The following is a 19657-nucleotide window of genomic DNA, read 5'->3' on the forward strand; positions in this document are numbered from 1 at the left end:
TTTGCTACCATGACACAGACATTTTTAAAGAGTACAAGCCTTAAAAAGAATGTCCCACAATCTAAATTTATCTCCCTTTCCCTTCTTGTTAACAATCAGGTTAAGCATTTTTGTCAAGAATACCACATGGACAATACTGTGTTTTTCCCTCTACATCACATCAAGATGCACATAAAAGTCATTTGTTCTATTACTGATTATGCCAACTTTGATCACTTGGTTGAAGTAGCTCGTTGGTGTATTTTTGGAAGGCACAATAAAAGTTATAGTCAATATACATGTGATGACAGGCAAAACCTTCCAGTTTAACACATCAGCCCCACCTTGTGCTAAACATACATTCATTCTGGGTCAAGGGCAACACCACAGTGTTAAGCGATGCAATCTTCTCAAACAGTGTCCTCCAGAAGGAAGTCTGAAAATCTACAAAATGGCATATAGAACTCGAAAAGGCTTGCTTCATGTATCATTTCCTGCTTGTTTTTTAGCGATATTTATTTCTAAAACTTAGAACATGAGCCCAAAAATAATCTAAAATTATTAGTGCCTTCAGTCCTTGGTGTTTCTTTTCCTTGTTACAACCACAATACATTTTGTGCTTTTACACGGGTCTGTGTCTCAGGGTACTCCCACTCCTTAGCCTGCGGTAGCTTATCTTTCTACGTAAGACTTATTTCCAGTTACTCTTCCCACCACAATACCGCACACATTACTTTATAGGTAGCCTAACATGATAAACAGTGTGTTAACATCTTTTTTTAAAAAAAATCACCCTTGAAACATACCAGTATCTTTTCTATTACTAAAAAAAAACAGGTTATATTAATAACATTTGATGCACTGGTTCTGTTAAATTTACCTGAAGAAATATTGACAATTTCTTTAACAATGGCATCCTGGGCCTCCTCATACTCAGTTTTATTTTTGGTATACTCTTCATTGAGAGAAGTCAGTTTACTGAAAGTCAAGATAATCACATTATTAAAAATATCAAAACATCCACTGAAGTAATATGTTCTACATAAAATATATCCAGAGCATCTATCCTATAAAGCACCAAAACAATAATTAAAATGAAAATGTGAGTAGAAAATGGGCAACTCATTAGAGGCAGATGTGGATGGAATTCAGTGTATTAACATTTATGCTGTTTGAAAGAGCCTATTGGCACAATTCTTGCTATAACATTTATTCCCAAGTATTGATCTGACCTTTTCTAAAATATTTAAATGGAATTAAGTCTTCATCCTCATTTCAGATAGAGGCCTTCTACCCACCCCCCCTTTTTAAAGATTTTATTTGTTTGTCAGAAAGACAGAGAGAGAGAACAAGCAGAGGGAACGGCAGGCAGAGGGAGAAGCAGGCTCCCCGCTGAGCAGGGAGTCCAATGGAGGGCCCAATCCCAGGGACTCTGGGATCATGACCCAAGCCAAAGGCAGATGCTTAACCCACTGAGTCACCCAGGGGTCCCCATCCCCACTTTCCAAATTTATCCACACACCACACAGTTTCTCTCATTACTGTAGTATATAGCTGCTTTTGATAATGAAGGTTGTCAAAGTAAGAAAATATTTTGAAAACCAAATCTTACTGAGTAAAGAAAAAAATGAAAACTATAGGTTGAAATAAAAAATGAGGAAGGGGCACCTGGGTGGCTCAGTGGGTTGGGCCTCTGCCTTTGGCTTGGGTCATGATCTCAGGGTCCTGGGATCGAGTCGAGGCCTGCATCGGGCTTCTCTGCTCAGTGGGGAGCTTGCTTCCCTCTCTCTCTCTGCCTGCCTCTCTACCTACTTGTGATCTCTCTCTGTCAAATAAATAAATAAAATCTTTAAAAAAAAAATGAGGAAGGACAAGAATAAAGTAAAGGAAAAATATTCACAGATACCAAAGGAAGGGAATGAAATAAAAAATAAAAAGACAAGATGGGGGCACAGAGAAGAGACGCATTCTCTATATGGAGGAAGGCACTGACCAAAGCAACAATTATAAACTTAATGGATTGGCTGATGGGATAATACATATATTACAGCTCAGGAACAGTGCATGGGCAAGCACTAGCAGCAGCAGTAGCAAAGACTACTAGCAAACAAGCAAACAGAAGGAATTAAAGGAAGTCAAGCAAGAGGCAAAGACATTGTAAAAATGAGACCACAGTGTGAAGAAAGAGCAAACAAGAGATGAAAGCGGATGGGGAGGGGACCAGACCCTGCAGGTTACAATAAAGACTGCAGACTTTTCTGGATGACAGACACCAGCAGTTTTAAAGAAGGAAAATTATATGATCAAAGAATCAAATACACAGCAAGGATTCAATGTGCAGACAAAAATGAATAAATGAATCTTCTTCAACTTTTAGATTAAATGCGGTCATTCAGCTCAATCTCATTTACTTATAACTAACCCAGGGTGATTCAAAGATGTTTATGATACCCCAAAAGTTCTGTCTCAGCTAAGCCATTACTGAATATAGTTTTGGACCAGGGATATAGTTTGCTAGAAAGACAACTACTACTAAGTTGGGCAATAGGAGATCTAGCTATGAGTATCAAATGTTACTAGTCATCTAATCCTGGGGAATGGGGAGTTTCAGCCTCTTCATCTAAATAATGAGAAATAAACCTATTTATCTCAGAATTGTTACGAAAAACAAACCAAACATTGTTTTCATTCCTGGGGTGCCTGAACACCTAGAAATTAATGACTGCACATAATAAACAAAATACTTGCTGAATAAATGGATAAAAGGGGATCAGATACACAAAACTACCGGTAAAGTACTGGGTATATTCAGGATGGGTGGCTGTAAGGCCTCCCATAAATTCTAATACAGTACAGAAGGAAAAAGATTAATGTCCCCACCCCACATCATAGAACATTATTTCAAAATAATTCTTCTTTCACCTATAAATAATTTATTTAAGAAACTTTCTAACATCAGTAAAGGAAAAGAAAAACTTATAAAATCTTTTTCAACATGAAACAGGATTTTGAAAAAGCAATAATCTAGTAAGTGGCCTCACTAAAGCTGGTAGGCATCTCCCTATCTTAATTTATATATCCAACTGATATACCAGAATTTTTAAAATTGATAAATGGTATCAAAGCCTTCTTAGAAAAAGCAAATGTGAAAATAATTATAAACCAGAGATATGATGGGGAACTAATGTTAATAGATATGGAAGTGTAATATAAACTAACACAATCTCATATTAACAAAAGAATGGTGAGACAGATATGTCAAAGAACAATCTTTTTAAAAGATTTTTTAAAGGATTTTATTTATATTTGATAGAGAGAGAGCACACACAAGCAGGGGAGTGGCAGGCAGAGGGAGAAGCGGGCTCCCCACTGAACAAGGAGCTCGATGCAGGACTTGATCCCAGCACCCTGGGATCATGACCTGAGCCGAATGCAGACACTTAACCAACTGGGCCACCCAGGTGCCCAAGAACAATCTTTCTTTTTAATTTTTTTAAAAATTTATTTGAGAGAGTGAGTGGGGAGGGGAAGAGGAGGAGAAAGAGAATACCAAGCAGACTCCCTGCTGAGTGGGAATCATGACTGGGGGGCTTGATCTCATGACCCTGGGATCATGATCTAAGCCAAAATCAAGAGCCAGATACTCACCCCCTGAATCACTCAGGCACCCCGTGAAAGAACAGTTTTTTGGTTTTTTTTTTAAAGATTTTCCTTATTTGAGAGACAGACAGTAAGCAGGAGAAAGCACAAGCTGGAGAAGGGGCAGAGAGAGAGGCAGAAGCAGACTCCCTGTTGAGCAGAGAGCCTGACTCAATCCCAGGATCCCGTGATCATGAAATGAATGGAAGGCAGCTGCTTAACCGATTGAGCCAGCCAAGTGCCTCATGAATCTTAAAAACAGACTGAAAGGGGGCACCTGGATGGCTCAGTCTGTTAAGCAACTGCCTTCAGATCAGGTCATGATCCCAGGATCCTGGGATCAAGGTCCCGTGTCAGGCTCCCTGCTTGGTGGGGAGCCTCCTTCTTCCTCTCCACACTCACCCCGCTGTTTGTGCTCTCAGATGAAAAAAATCTATAAAGATAAAATAAACAAACAAATAAAAAAAGACCCAAACTGTCCCTTCAGCCAATGACGAAAAGAGGAGTTATTTATAACAAGGTGTGTTGGAACACATGATAAGGCTCTTAGAAGAAAATAAAGCTTCATTCTCACCTGATACCTCCTATCAATAAGTAAGGTAAAACTTCCTTAACATAAAACATTCATGTCTCATCAGGGAATAATTTAGTTCCATGGACCTAATGAAGGCTTAACAAAATAATGTAGGCATACAAACCTGTTGGTAAATTTAACACCATTCTTCTGAATGTCCACCGTACTGAAGTTTTTATTGTTACGAAGGACTTTTTCTTCCTTACATGTTACGCGAAAGTAATAACCAAACTGTGCATTGGAATCCAGTTTAATCTGTTTGCCAGGATCCAAACCTTCAGGATATGGAAATAAAGACAAAGCATGTCATGGATGCCTACAGCCATCTTTCAATGTAAATGTTTAAAATAATTAACTCTTAATACAAGACAGCACAGTGGAAATTACTATGATGACCTAATCGGGAACTATTCAAACTTTACGTCACTTAAAAACTATAAATAAATGAAGGCTATCTATAAAATCCTTGAACTCTGTATTAATGGTAGCTTCTGACGTGCAAGTGCTTTCTGGATACGGCCATCCCAAGGCTACAGAGCACCACAGTAGGCTATGTCCAGAGGGTTCACACCATACGGCCCCTGACCCTGAGGAGCTCTGCACCACGGTTCTTTACTTCACTGAAGCATTTCTCTGGAACTAATACAGAGTAGGATTAAAATAAACACACTTTCCAAACAAAAACTTAAGTCTCTCACAATGAAACTCTATAAAACAAGAACACACAGTTTCTGTTAAATGTAGGAAATATCACAAAATGAGCAATGATCGAACACCTGGATTATATTTACCTAAGATTTTTGAGTTTTTCTAAGTCTGTCCCCACCCTCTTATTCATCAATGTGATCTTTAGAGTACAAATCAGAAGAGAGAGAGACCATATTTACAAATTTAATTGCTAAAGCATGGCTATCAAATATTAGTAGTAGCCAACAACTAAAGACAGACTTCACTGGGCTAGGGACGGAAGAGATCATAGAAAGAACGTGAAAGAGCTATGAAATGAGAAGAGTAAAGAAAGGCAAAGATTCTTTACCTGGTTAGTCCATATATGGATTCTCCATAGTAACTATCTGCAAAATTTTTTGTATATGTAGGTATGGACATATTTCTGGGAAGAGGATTCATCAGATTCTTCAGAAATTTATTAAGAATTACTGCCTGAGGGGCAAGTGTACGCCTGAGGGTTCTACTAATATGCTAAGCTATATTTATTCATTCAACACACACGAGAGATGTTCAAACAAAAAGGTTCATAAATTCAGAACAAATCAGTGTGAATAATATGAGACTAATTGGGGAATTAATAACCTAGTATGGGGGACTTGGGCTGCTCAGTTGGTTAAGCATCAGACTCTGGATTTTGGCTCAAGTCATGATCTCAGGGTCCTGAGATCAAACCCCATGCTAGGCTCTACACTGGGTGAGAAGGAGCCTGCTTAGGATTCTCTCTCCTGGGGCGCCTGGGTGGCTCAGTGGGGTAAGGCCTCTGCCTTCAGCTCGGGTCATGGTCCCGGGGTCCTGGGATCGAGCCCCACATGGGGCTCTTTGCTCGGCAGGGAGCCTGCTTCCCCCTCTCTCTGCCTGCTTCTCTGCCTACTTGTGATCTCTCTCTCTCTGTTAAATAAATAAAATATTTAAAATATATATATAGGGACGCCTGGGTGGCTCAGTTGGTTAAGCGGCTGCCTTCGGCTCAGGTCATGATCCCAGCGTCCTGGGATCGAGTCCCACATCGGGCTCCTTGCTCGGCAGGGAGCCTGCTTCTCCCTCTGCCTCTGTCTGCCTGTGCTCGCTCGCTCTCTCTCTCCCTCTGTCTCTGACAAATAAATAAATAAAATCTTTAAAAAAAAAAAAAAAATATATATATATATATATATATATTTTCCCTCTCCTTCTCCCTCTTTCCCTCCCCGAAGTTCCACATGCGTTCTCTCTCTCAAAACAAAACAAAACAAAAACCAGTATGGAAGGCAGACATTTAAAAAAAGCTGATGTTACTGACATGCCTGCGAATACCAAAGCCAAATCAATGAACTAGTAGATGACGCTGACAGAGGAGGTGATGTTTAATACAGATCCTATTTCAAGGAAATGATGCAAGGGCCTCTTGGTTGATTTGTCTGGCAGGAATGTGGGATTATCCTGGGGTTGGAAAATTAGTGAGAGACAAATCTGGAAGAGGGTGAGGCTCCAAATGCAAAGCATCCTATATTTCAACTTGGAAGTATCTATAATTTTATTCTGTTGAAGAAAGGCCTGGCACTTTAAGCAAGAAGTGGCATGATCCACCATGTCTTCTAGGCAAGTAATTCTGGCACAAGTGGGAACACTATATAGACAAAAGAATTATTCAAACCACCAATGAGGCCTTCTTACCTAGATCTCTCGCCGCACTTACTAATGTTGACTGCATTTTCTTTTCTAAGTCATCCATTATTTCTCTTAATTCACTCAGATTGGGATCAAATGAAGGTTTCACAAGGAATTCATGGTTTTCCACCTACAGACAGAACAAAGAATAGCTAAATTTTACAAATGATGGGTAAAGATGGAAATAACATTGTGTTTTCTTTTCCTTCATTTAAATTTCACTTGTATTTTGAGTTAAACTTATGTTTTAACTTACTCTGCCATTAAGGAGTTCCCATTTATTAGATGTAAAATTCTGTCTGTAAGGAGCTTAGAGCTCTAGACACCCAAAAATTACTTAGATGAAAAAGATGCAGAGCTTATGTCACTAGTAGTATTCAGTATTTTTATTTACACTTCCCCCTAAGCAATGTTTAATATGTTCTTCCTGAACATTACTGAAGAATGTTCAATGTTCATAGCCTATAACAGAATGTGCAGTCTTTACCTAAACCAAGGATCCATCTTAGGAACCTCAAAATTAAAAATAAGTAAATAAATAATAAAAAAGTTACAGAATTTCATTTATTCAAACTGAAAGTTGATCAAAATCTTTTAGGGTGGTGGTGGGGGGCGCCTGGGTAGTTCAGTCATTTGAGTGTCTGACTCCTGATTTCAGCTCAGGTCACGATCGCAGGATCCTGGGATCAAGCCTGGCGTCATGCTCTGTGCTCACAATGAAGTCTGCTTGGGACCTCTCCCCCTCCGTCTGCCCCTCCTCCTGCTCTCTGGCTTCTTCTAAAATAAATAAAATCTTAAAAAATAATCTCTCTTAAAGGCTTTATTTCCCTAAATTCTTACTAAGAGTCATCAAAAAAAATCATAACGAAAGATTTCATTTACAATGGCAAATGTACACACAAAATATTTAGAAACAAAGTCTTACTTTTTTTTTTTTTAAAAACATTTTATTTCTTTATTTGAGAGAGAGAGACACACACACACAGAGCTTGAGCAGGGGAGAGGAGGCAGAGGGAGAGGGAGAGGGAGAGGGAGAGGCAGACTCCCTGCTCAGCGGGGATCCTAATGCGGGGCTCCATTCCAGAACCCTGGGAACATGACCTGAGCCGAAAGCAGAAGCTTAACTGACTGAGCCATCCAGATGCCCCTAGAAACAAAGTCTTAACTATTTAGGACTTTTTTAAAGATAGATTATTTATTCATTTGACAGAGAGAGAGACAGAAGGAGAGCGCGTGTGCAAGTGCACAGGCAGGCAGAGTAGCAGGCAGAGTAGCAGACAGAGGGAGAGGGAGAAGCAGGCTCCCGGCTGAACAAGGAATCTGGTATGGAACTCGATCCCAGGACCCAAGGATCATGACCTGAGCCGAAGGCAGACACTTAATCAACTGAGTCATCCAGGTACCCCAACTACTTAGGACTTTTATTAAAAATAACTGCTTACTGCAATATTGAAAACAACTGGTAAGCAAAAAGGTAAACTATGAAAAGAGAAAACCAAACCAAATATTAACATCTACTCATTCCTAAGAGATGGTCCAATAGGAATCCCCTTTTTGAAATAGAACAATTAAAACTTAGACAAAATTAGGAAAGAATACCTTTTAAAAAAGAATGAAGCATATCCTTACAGACACTAAGAACTATTAAAAAGAATTAGGGGGGAAAAATAAAAAAAAAAATAAAAAAAAAAAAAGAATTAGGGGAGGGAAGCCCGAATGTCCCAAAGCAAGCAACTCTTATCTCAGGGATTAAGTTAAAGCCCCATGTTGGGTGTGGAGCCCATTTGAAAACAGAACAAAATAAAACAAACAAACAAACAAACAAACACCTACTAAAAATAATTATGTAGGAAAGCACAATATAGGAGAGTCAGTTTTCTAAGACAGGGAGATTTTTAAAAAACTTTATAAATGGGATTAATAAGATCTCTTGCCAATTACTCCCCACTTATTCAGAGCACACCTTCTTCACATACCAAACACAAGAATAAAGAATTAAAATTACAAAAAGTTAGCAAGAAAAAAAAGAATAAAACATTTATCAAATAACTTTCTAAATTTAAACCGACGAGAGATTTCATCATACTGAAATACAAATTTTTGAATAAACCTAATTGAAAAAAATACAAAAAGATCTGTAAAAATAGCTATACAAAATGTAAAAATGGTAAGATCAACTTTTTCTTTATAAAGGAACTTGGTTTGCAAGTATCTGAAAAGGTCGTTAAATAGACCAATATAAAAACACACAATTCACAGAAGAGAAAGTAAGTAGTAAACTAACCCACAGGAAAATGTTAAAGCTCAACAATAAAAGATATGAATATTTAAGTAACTTAAGATACTATGCTACAGCTTTTTTTTTTTTTTAAAGGAAAAGAAATCCTACCACCAGATACTAATGAGGCTACAGTGAAATTAGTATACTCATTCACTTCTGGTGAGAATCTAAGTTGTTATAACCTTAAAAAAAAGGCGGTATGAGACAAGATTCAGAGATATTTGTTATACTCTTTGACACAGCAATTCTACTCCCAGGAATTCAACCTCAGGAATAATGCAACAGATGCAAAACAACACAGGGATGAGTAAGATCTCTGCAGATTTATCTGTCACAGCAAAACCCATAAATGATAAACATTTGCACAATGATACATCATTAATATTACACATTTGATTCAAACAGACAGTGAAGATGATGTAGAAAAAACAACTAAGACAATAACTTCAAGGAAAAATAATGCTACACTGGTGGGCTAACACTGCTGAAGAATTTGCCTCTTCCAGTGAACTTAAGAGAGGCAGAGCCATGTCAAGCTCCTAGCCTTGCCCCATCTTCCAGAAGTCTTCTGGTGAACCAACAAAACCCTGAGAATACTCACTAATAATCTAAATCTGGAGAAGAAAGCAGAACTGGTATCCTTCCATTTTCCATTCTCAGGAGGGGGAATGACCTCTAGTTGCCTGTCCAACAACATCACCCACCTATCACCAGAAACACACACACACTCACTACATCAGACTACACACCAGAGATGGAGAAAAAGAAATCCAGGCTTGGAACTCCAAAATGGGATAATGAAATTAAGAAACAAGGTAAAAGACCAAAGAAAGGAAATTAGGTCATTTAAATAAGAATAAACACAATACACCAAAGAAGAGAAAAGATACAGCTGGATCAAATTACCTGTAGTACAAATACTAAATATTATAAAGCAGTTTTTTCAAATAAATGCACGGTTGAGTTAAAAACAAAACAAAACAAACAAACAAAAAAACTAGAGGTCAGAGCCCCTGCAAAGTAAAGGGTTGCCAGCATAAAGCCAGGTTACAAGGACCATTTTTAATAGCCATCTGTAGGGGGCACATGGATGGTTCAGTAGGTTAAGCATCTGACTCCTGGTTTTGGGTCCAGGTCAAGATCGCCATCTGGGCCCCATGCTGTGGGGCTCCATGCTCAGCAGGGAGTCTACTTCTCTCCCTCCCTCTGCCCTTTCCTGCCCCGTGCTTGCACCCATTCTCTCAAATAAATAAATAAATAAATAAACCTTTAAAAAAAATAATCCTCTATCAGGCTGAGCCCCTAAGAAAGGGAAGAAAAAGATGAAATTTCCTCCCTGACAAAAAGTTGGCTTTCCCTGGGGTTGGGATTTCAAATGTCTATTTTTGTTGGCAGTGGAAAAGCCTGCTGATTGTTGCTATTTCTACTATCCTCTCCTTCTACAGATAGATCTGACCACTTCTCACATGATGCGTAACTACTACAAACAAAGACTCCATCTCCAGCTTCCCTTGCAGCTTGTGTGGGGACAGGAATAAATTCTGGCCAAGAGAACAATGAGCAGAAATGCTGTGTACCATTTCCATAATGTGCCCTCCTCTTTCCCTTTTGTCTTCTCCCGCTTGCTGCAATAAAGATAAGGTACCAAGGGCACCTGGGTGGCTCAGTGGGTTAAGGCCTCTGCCTTCGGCTCAGGTCATGATCTCAGTCCTGGGATGGAGCCCCGCATCGGGCTCTCTGCTCAGCGGGGAGCCTGCTTCCTCCTCTCTGCCTGCCTCTCTGCCTACTTGTGATCTCTGTCTGTCAAATAAATAAGTAAAATCTTAAAAAAATATATATAAAAAAAAAAAGATAAGGTAGCAAGCTGATGTGTACCTTGTCAGGCAATACCCTAAGGGTTCTGTTCTGGAGCAAAAGAGGAGGAGGCAGATCACAGAGACAGCAGGGCTATCCTGACAGCCTCCGCCGCTTTGCTCACACTGCCCTGACAGAAAAGTAAGCCCATATTCTTGCTTATGCCACCATTATTTTATTTGGGGCTTCTTTTTTAGCAGCTAAATCTCTGCTCCAACAAATCAAAAAAGCTCCAGGCTGAGAAATTAAAAGTGTTCCTGGCTTATGAGGTGCTGGTGTGGCTCAGTCAGCTCAGGTCATGATCTCGAACCCTGCATCAGGCTTCATGCTCATCTCTCTCCCTCTGCCGCTCCCCCTTGTCCACATACTCTCTTGCTTTTTCTCTCTACATAAATACACAAAATTTTTAAAAAACAAACAAACAAAAAACAACAAAAACAAAAGTGTTCCTGGCTTACACTGCGGGATATATGGCAAGGGCAAATTTTATCTGAGGGAGGGGAAGGACGTAAGATTTGCACAGACAGAACTGAGAGATGCAAATTCATAATCTAAATATACATAACAGACAAGGAAAGAAGTCACCAACAATAACAGTCCAAAAAAAAAAAAAAAAAAAGATTCAGCAGAAACAAGGGGTAGATTTAAACCAAGAAATTTTAGATATGGAATATTAAGTATATTAAAATATTTGAAGTAATAGAGAATGGAACACATGAGCAAAGAACAAAATGCTACTTAAAAATAAAAAGACTAGACAGAGTTAGAAATGAACAAAATAACTTTTATAAATAAAAAATACAGTCATTGAAAAAAAACCCTAAGGACTGGTTAAACATATCAGCACTGAAGAGACACTCAGTGAATTGGAACATCTCAAGTAATCACAAAGAGAGCAGCACAGACGCATGGCAGAAAAAGAATGTGAAAGTCTAACATATGTCCGATCACAATTCTAGGAGAAGAGAATGAAGAACACAACATTTAAAGAGATAATGATTGATAATTTTCCAGAACAGATAAAAGACACGAATTCTCTGATTAAGAAAACATAGCAAATCCAAATAGAAAAAAGAAGTCCACTTCTGGACTCAAGAGCAATAAAAGGAATCAATATCTGGAACCAAGACTTCCCAACAATAATAATTCAAGCCAAAAGACAGCACAATACAATCTTACAGGTACTAAGGAAAAATAACTATCTGGAATCAAGAGCATATCTTGATTCCAGATAGTTAAAATCTCCTTCAAGAGCATATAGACCTTTTCAAACAAACAAAACCTAACTAAACAGACTGCCAATAAAAGAACTCCTGAAGAATATTCAGGAAGAAGAAATGAATAGCAAAGAAATTGGTAAGCATATGGGCAAATCTAAACTTAACACTGACTATATAGAATGGAAATCTAAAGTAGTAAAAAACACAGAACTAAAATACCAGCCCATAATGAAGAAATGTAATCTGATCTCAGATATCCTAAGACCCTATTATTTTGGGAGCTAAGTGAGAAGACACTGATAGACTTGATTTTGATAAGACATGTATACACATTCTGTAAAAATTTGCGAATAATTTCCAAACCAGTGGAGGTATGATAGGATGGGGAGACTAGGAAAGGGAAAATGGAATTTTAAAAATCCAATCGATATGTAAGAAAGACAGAATGAGTAAGGGGAACCAGAAAGAATAGGAATCACATAGTAATATTATAGAAATAAATCCAAATTGTCACTTAAAAAAAGATTATCAAAATTTAAAATAAATAAAATCCAGCTATAAGCTCTGTTACTATAAAGACTCACAAAGGATGGAAAAATACACACCATGTAAAAAACTAAAAAGAAGGAGTCTGAGATAGCCCTCTTACTATCAGACAAAAAAACCGAACAAAAACAAAAACAAAACACAACAACTAAGGCAAAAAGCATCACTAAGGACACTGTCTCTAAAGAATGATGAAGCCTCAGTTCACCACAAAGAAAAATACAGCTGTGCGTTGAGAAACGTATAAAGCAATAATGGACTGAACCATAGAAAGAAATCCAAACTTCTCTCAATAACTCAGTAGATCAACAATTAGCAAGCATACAGACAATGTGAACAGAACTAAAGCTTTATCTAATCTAATGGACACACAGAAAATTCTGCAACCAAAATTAGGGAGCACGCTTGATCCTCAAGTACATGGAGAACATTTATGGAACTGGGATGTACCAAGCTTAGAAATTAAACACACACACACACACACACACACACACACACACACACATATTTCTAAACAAATGGTAACAGGAATAAAATTCTGACAAGTGAGTAAGAGATTGTACCTTTAACAACTTACAAGATACATTCAGCTAAACCAACACAGAAAGAAAAGTATAATCTTAAATGCTTACTGAAAAAGAAAAGGCTGGGAAAATAGGGAGCACTCAATTGAAGAGGTAAAAAAATAAAAATAGGTAGATAAATATACATAAGAACTGAAATTGATGAAATAAAAAGCAAAGATACAAAAGAGGATTTAAAAAGTCACAAACTGAGCTCCAAAAAAATACAAACTATGGAAAGGAGGCACAAATTATATTAAAAATAAGCAGGAACGGGTGCCTGGGTGGCTCAGTGGGTTAACCCTCTGCCTTCGGCTCAGGTCATGATCTCAGGGTCCTGGGATCGAGCCCCAGAGCCCTGCATCGGGCTCTCTGCTCAGCAGGAAGCCTACTTCCCCCACCTCTGCCTACTTGTAATGGATCTCTCTCTCTCTCTCTCTCTCTCTCTCAAATAAATAAATAAATCTTAAGGGGGGGGCAGGGAATATATCAGCAAATACAGCAGTGTTTTTTAAAAATAATAAACATTACTATGAACAACATGAGGCAAGTGGAAAATGTGAAGTACGTGTTTCTCAGAACAAGGGTCTAATATCCAAAATATATACAGAACTCTTAGAACTCATCAACAAAAAGACAACCCAACTGTAAAATGAGCAAAGAATCTGGATAGAAATTTCTCCAAGGACAGATGAATAAATGGCCATCAAACATATGAAAACATGCCCAACATCATTAGCCACCAGGGTAATGTAAATCAAAACCATAATGAAATACCACTTCACATCCACCAGACTGGCTATCAAGACAATGCCCAAAAAACAAATATGGTGGCTCATCAGTTGGTTAAGCAGCCAACTCTTGACTTCCGCTCAGGTCATCATCTCTGGGTCCTAGGATCGAGCCCTTTGTTGGGTTCTGCGCTCAGGATTTCTCTCCCCCTCCCTCCGACTGCAAGTCCCCACAAGTGTCACCTCTCTCACTTTCTCTCTAAAATAAATAAATCTTAAAAAAAAAAAAAGAATAATTATTAGTAACAATGTGAAGAAACTGGAAACCTCCTATATTGCTTGTGGGAATGTTAAATGGTGTAGACACTTAGAAAAACAATCTGGTAATTCCTCAAAAAGTTAAACATAAAATTACCATATGACACAGCAATTCTATTCCTAAATAAATACCTAAAAGAACTGGAAACAGGTACTCAAATACTTGTATATCACTGTTCATAAAAGCCCCAATCATAATAGCCAAGAGTCAGAAACAACCTAAAGGTCCACCAACAAACAAAAGCCGAAACAGACCCATAAATACAAAGAACTGGTAACTGCCAGAAAGCAGGGGGATGGGAGGACAGGCAAGACCAGCAGGGGGAGTGGGAGGTACCGGCTTTCCATTATGGAATGAGTAAGTTGCAGGGATGAAACATGCAGCTCAGGGAATATAGTCAATGGTACCGTAGGAGCATTGTGCACTGAGCACATAGCATTACATGTTGACTTCTCCATGTCGTACACTGAAACCAATATTAACATAGTGTGCCAACTACACTTCAATCAAAAAATAAAAAATAAATTAAAAATAGGAAACAAGGACAACTATAAGCAAAAATGTCAACATGTATTTAGAGATAATTCTAGGTGGGAGAATATGAATACTTCCTTTTTTGATATTTCCTTTTCATTTCCAAGAACAAAAACACTGAAGGATTTATATACTACAGTACCTTTACAGCTTACATACACTCACACAATGATATAGTTGTATTAAGATCATGCAACTGTGGCTTTTTAAAAACTATTTCAATTTTTGGTCCCAGTATTGTCAGTAAAGATTTATCTAACATTACTTCTTTTCCAGTAATAGAGGAAATGTCGGTTAATAAGTGTATATGAAAACTAATATTAAAAGGTAAAGTGCTCAAATATGGTATAGAAAGATTTTTAAAAATTTAATGTATCTCACTGAATCACCCAATCTAACTGAAACTATTTTTTGGTGAAAATTCATTGCCTTTTTGAACCTTGTCCTGGGCAGCACAGATCTACATTTCTATTTACTTCAGAAATAGAAAAATTTTCCATAAGATTTATGGAAAGCAGACACAAAAGCACCTGTAGCATTACATACAAAGCTAAGCCTAGGAAAAAAGGTAAATTAACCCAGCCATGCATGTAAATTACTGCTCCCTTCATCACTTAAGCTCCTAAGTGCACAGCTGGAAAACATGAGTAAAGCTTTCAGAAATCATACATGAAATGATTGCTATCCTCTGAGGTCTGTTCAAAGTAGTTCTGAGTCATATAATTTAAATGTGTAAATTCATTAAAAATATCTACAATGACAGTGAAGGGTTGAATTCACTTTATAACCCTAGGTAAGTTTAAAGGTTTATAACAGAATAAAGAAGATATTGTATTAGGCTGATTCCCTAGAGAATCTAGAGCAGGTTATAACTAGGAAACATAGTTATTTAAAAGATAGCCTCACACTATAAAATATGAAAACCTTTAGTTACAGGACAGTATCTTAGTAGACATGGCTGATTGTCTACACCACAGTCATTCCCCTTCTTCCTCCTTTCCAGTAGTGCTCTCTCATTTGTCTATCTCCAACAGAGGGATACCAACCACCCACTAGTTGTCTTAGGCCCACATCATTCTATATCCCTGGCCACAATCACCACTTAAATGGCCCCATCAAGGCAATTTGCAGGACTCTTGCTTGGAATGTTGCATGAATTGCTACTGATAGGCAGCCAACCTAGGACCAAAGAGGAACCAGCAAGAGTTAAGCTGAAATTCAAATCACAAAGATAGAAAAGATCGAGAAATTAGGTCCTCTGGATAGTGTCATTGAGCTTCTGGATTAAGCAACTCTAAATTAAAGCTAACCTTATTTCCAGACTTCTAGTTTCATACACCAGGTATACTGAGGTTCAAGTTATGTGCAAAATAAACATTCCTAACTGATACTGAGTTTAACCTCAAACAGTCTAGTGGGGGTGGGGTGGGATCCACAAGTCATATCTTATTGACACAGTAGTTAATGTTGATGAGGGGTCCAGAATATGTCATAGTGGCATAAAAATTACTCCAAGATGAAAGCATCCGAGAATAGACTTTGTTTTTGAACTCTATCTCCCTAAACGCAGAAACTCCCCAAAGAACTATTGTTGTAAATCCTTTCTCAGGGAGTTTCACAACCAAGGAAGTCAAAATTATCATAAATCACTCCTAAAAGTCATTTGTTTTCCCCTAAGTGCTCTTTTTCCTCCTCTCCTATTCCCCAAGCAACAGTATATAAGCCCCAAATTCTAACAGCCTCTTGAGTCACATTTTTCTGTGAACTCAAAAAATCTGTCCTCTTGCTAATCTATCAGTTTAATTAGCAGAGCTCCAAACAATGAACAGAAGAGGACAGAAAAAAAGTTTTTCTTCCCCTACAAAGAACTTAATGTTCTACTTTCAGATTAAGAAATCAAGGTTTGGGGCGCCTGGGTGGCTCAGTGGGTTAAAGCCTCTGCCTTCGGCTCAGGTCATGATCCCAGGGTCCTGGGATCGAGCCCCAGCACTGGGCTCTCTGCTCAGCAGGGAGCCTGCTTCCCTCTCTCTCTCTGCCTGCCTCTCTGCCTACTTGTGATCTCTGTCAAATAAATAAATAAAATCTTAAAAAAAAAAAGGAATGAAAGAAATCAAAGTTTGTTAAAATTTTAAGTGACAGCAATGAAATTAGGACAAATAACCTCTTCTTTTCCAGTCTATAACCATATAATTGCACTGCCTGCCTTCCTAAAATCCACTCTTCCCAGACACAAAATCTTACAACACTCTAATTCTATAGCGTTGAGAATTAACACTACTATTTTACAGTCACAGTATAGTTTAGTTTAACAGATATGTGTCAAGTATTTCAGATCAAAGTAAAAAATCTTAACCCACAATAAGGAAAGTTAGTATAATGGAGCTGGAGGAAGCAGACCAGACTGCCAACATTGTTCATCTGAAGAGGGAAAAATGGTCAACTTTTGCCTCTAGACTTCTTCGTTATCATTTTGTTTCACTTGTACCAATAATAGGTGTTAACCTTTACAAGCAGAAAAGCTTCAAATAAAGAAAACACTTTAAAGATTAAATTCTGGCATTTTGGTACATCATCATTTTGGCTTATCTGCAGTCAGTATGTATCCCAAGGGCTGGATGTATGCGGTCAAAATACAGCAGGACAGGAGGGAAGGCAGGCCAGAAGGTGGGGAAGGAGTAAATCAAAATGCATAATATGAAGCGAAAGTATCCAACCTTTTATCATCCTGCTACTTTTTGTAATTATCATAGTAGTGGCTAATATCTTAGGTATAATGCAAACAATCTGCTTACTGCAGAGGACAGCTTTTAATGTCCCAGAGCAGGAGAGGGAGAAGAGAGGTCCTATTAGGCAGGGTCTCTGCATCTATTGGGCAGGCTATGAATGTGATGACCCAGATAAAAAGGCAGATGCATGGAGTCTTCAACAGAAGATCTGTACATTTACACAGGGGCTATAAATTTTTTTTTTTTTTTTAAAGATTCTATTTATCGGGGCGCCTGGGTGGCTCAGTCATTAAGTGTCTGCCTTCAGCTCAGGTCATGATCCCAGGGTCCTGGGACAGAGCCCCACATCAGGCTCCTTGCTCAGCGGGAGGCCTGCTTCTCCCTCTCCCACTCGCCTTGCTTCTGTCCCCTATCTCGCTGTGTCTCTCTCTGTCAAAAATAAATAAAATCTTTAAAAAAAAAAAAATTCTATTTATCCATTTGACAGACAAAGATCGCCAAGTAGGCAGAGAGGCAGGCAGAGAGAAAGAGGAGGAAGCAGGCTCCCTGTCGAGCAGAGAGCCCGATGTGGGACTTGATCCCAGGACGGGGCTATAAATTTTAAGAAACTCTTCAACATTCTCAATTTATACACACCAACTTCTGGCCAGATAATGCCCAGTGACTGCCCAAGACCGCAGCACTTGCAGCAGCCTGCAAATTGGTAAAAAGAAATCACAAGCTCATTCTCACTTTGAAAAATGATTGCATTTCTAATTTATTAGGAGTAATTTATTAGGAGTAATTTATTTTATAAATTCTCAAAGTGTGGTTGCCAGACAAGCAGCAGCATCTGGGTACATGTGAGAAATGCAAATTCTCTAGCCTCACCCCAGACTGAATGATTCTCACTCTAGGGATGGAGCTCAGCAATCTGTTTTAGCAAGCCCACCAGGTGGTTCTGATACATGTTTATATTTGAGACCCACAATATTAAAGCATGGCAACTTTTAGAAGAATAAAGTTGGCCACAAAAGGCAAAATCAACTGCAGCATTTCAGGAAAGTTAAGCTGTGGAGACAATGCACCGCTCTGATTCTTACCTTCCCACCTCCCTATTTTAGACAGTTTTTATTAACTACCAAGAACTATACCTTTACATGCTTTCACTTAAAGAATGTTTACAGAAGCATCTGGGTAGCTCAGTCAGTTAAGCATCTGCCTCCTGGTTTCAGCTCAAGGTCCTCGGTGAAGAGTGTGCTTGTCCCTTCCCCCCAAATAAATAAATAAAAACGTGAAAAAATAAAGACCATTTATAAATATCCAACTCTGCCTCATCACAGGTAACATCACATCCTCAGCTCCTGATGGCAGTGGTGGTTCCAGTATCACATGACTGTGAGCATCATTTCTGCCCCCCCACTTATCTGAAAGTTGTATACCTAAAATCATTCCATTAATAGCAACACGACAGAGGTAACAATACCTAAAATGCAAGTTTTCCCAAATGAGGGTTGAACAGTGCAAGTTTTTTGGCTGCTTGGAGCTATCACTGACAAAACAGTACCAGAAGAGTACAGGATCTATACTTACATATACATATGCATGGACTTCTAAATCCAAAGAGCACACAATAAATGAGGGTTAACTGTTTTAACCCTGGGGTAACAATCCAGTGAAACCAAAATAAATCGACGTACCATAGGGCAAACTAACTCAAATCCAGTTATTAAGAATGCAAAGAATCTAACAATTAGCAAACCAAACTATTACCTTAATACAAATAATGTGAGAGCCCATATTTTCTGCATGATCATTTTTGACAGAAAATTTAGTGTAGAAAATTTTAAAGATATTATTTTTAAAGTCACAAAATTGAAAAACATTACATTTAATGGTCCCATATTAAATTTGTTCTATAAACAAACCCCTGACAGTAAAATTTACCATTCCATAAACTTCACTTTCAAATTAACTTTCATACAAGGATATTTTTAGCTATTTCAGAAACTATTCCCATTTTGTATTTATATATAAAATTACTGCTTAACATTGTTAAAAACCTGAGGATACAGATCGCTTCTTACACCCTAAATGCTCTTCTCACCTAACAAGAAATTTGGAACTGAACAGTATTTAGAGAATGGTTAACTTTTTAGTTATATCAGCAACTTTTTAGGAAATACACACATATTCTAACCTCTTCCCCCAAAGACTTTCCTACATGAAAAATAAAGGAGAAGTTGCATTCTCATGTGTTCCACATTTACCTTTATCTTTGTCTCTTTTCCAGTGACTACAATTTTCCTTCTCTTTTGAAATTAAAACAGAACTCAGCT

At 38.1% G+C, this 19657-nt stretch overlaps 1 protein-coding gene across 1 annotated transcript in view; it reads right to left on the reverse strand.

Annotated features, from left to right (window-relative positions):
• Positions 1-19657, reverse strand: part of MSH2 (mutS homolog 2) — a 77168-nt gene that overhangs the window by 10667 nt on the left and 46844 nt on the right. Inside the window, exons 9-11 of the mRNA XM_032877848.1 lie at positions 6572-6695; positions 4317-4467; positions 860-957 (exon numbers count right to left, since the gene is read on the reverse strand). Of these exons, the coding sequence (XP_032733739.1) occupies positions 860-957; positions 4317-4467; positions 6572-6695 (373 nt within the window). The remainder of the gene's footprint in view (positions 1-859; positions 958-4316; positions 4468-6571; positions 6696-19657) is intronic.

The sequence above is a fragment of the Lontra canadensis genome, unplaced genomic scaffold (genome assembly GCF_010015895.1).
Source record: "Lontra canadensis isolate GAN:19392208 unplaced genomic scaffold, GSC_riverotter_1.0 scaffold61, whole genome shotgun sequence".
Classification (NCBI taxonomy): Eukaryota; Metazoa; Chordata; class Mammalia; order Carnivora; family Mustelidae; genus Lontra; species Lontra canadensis.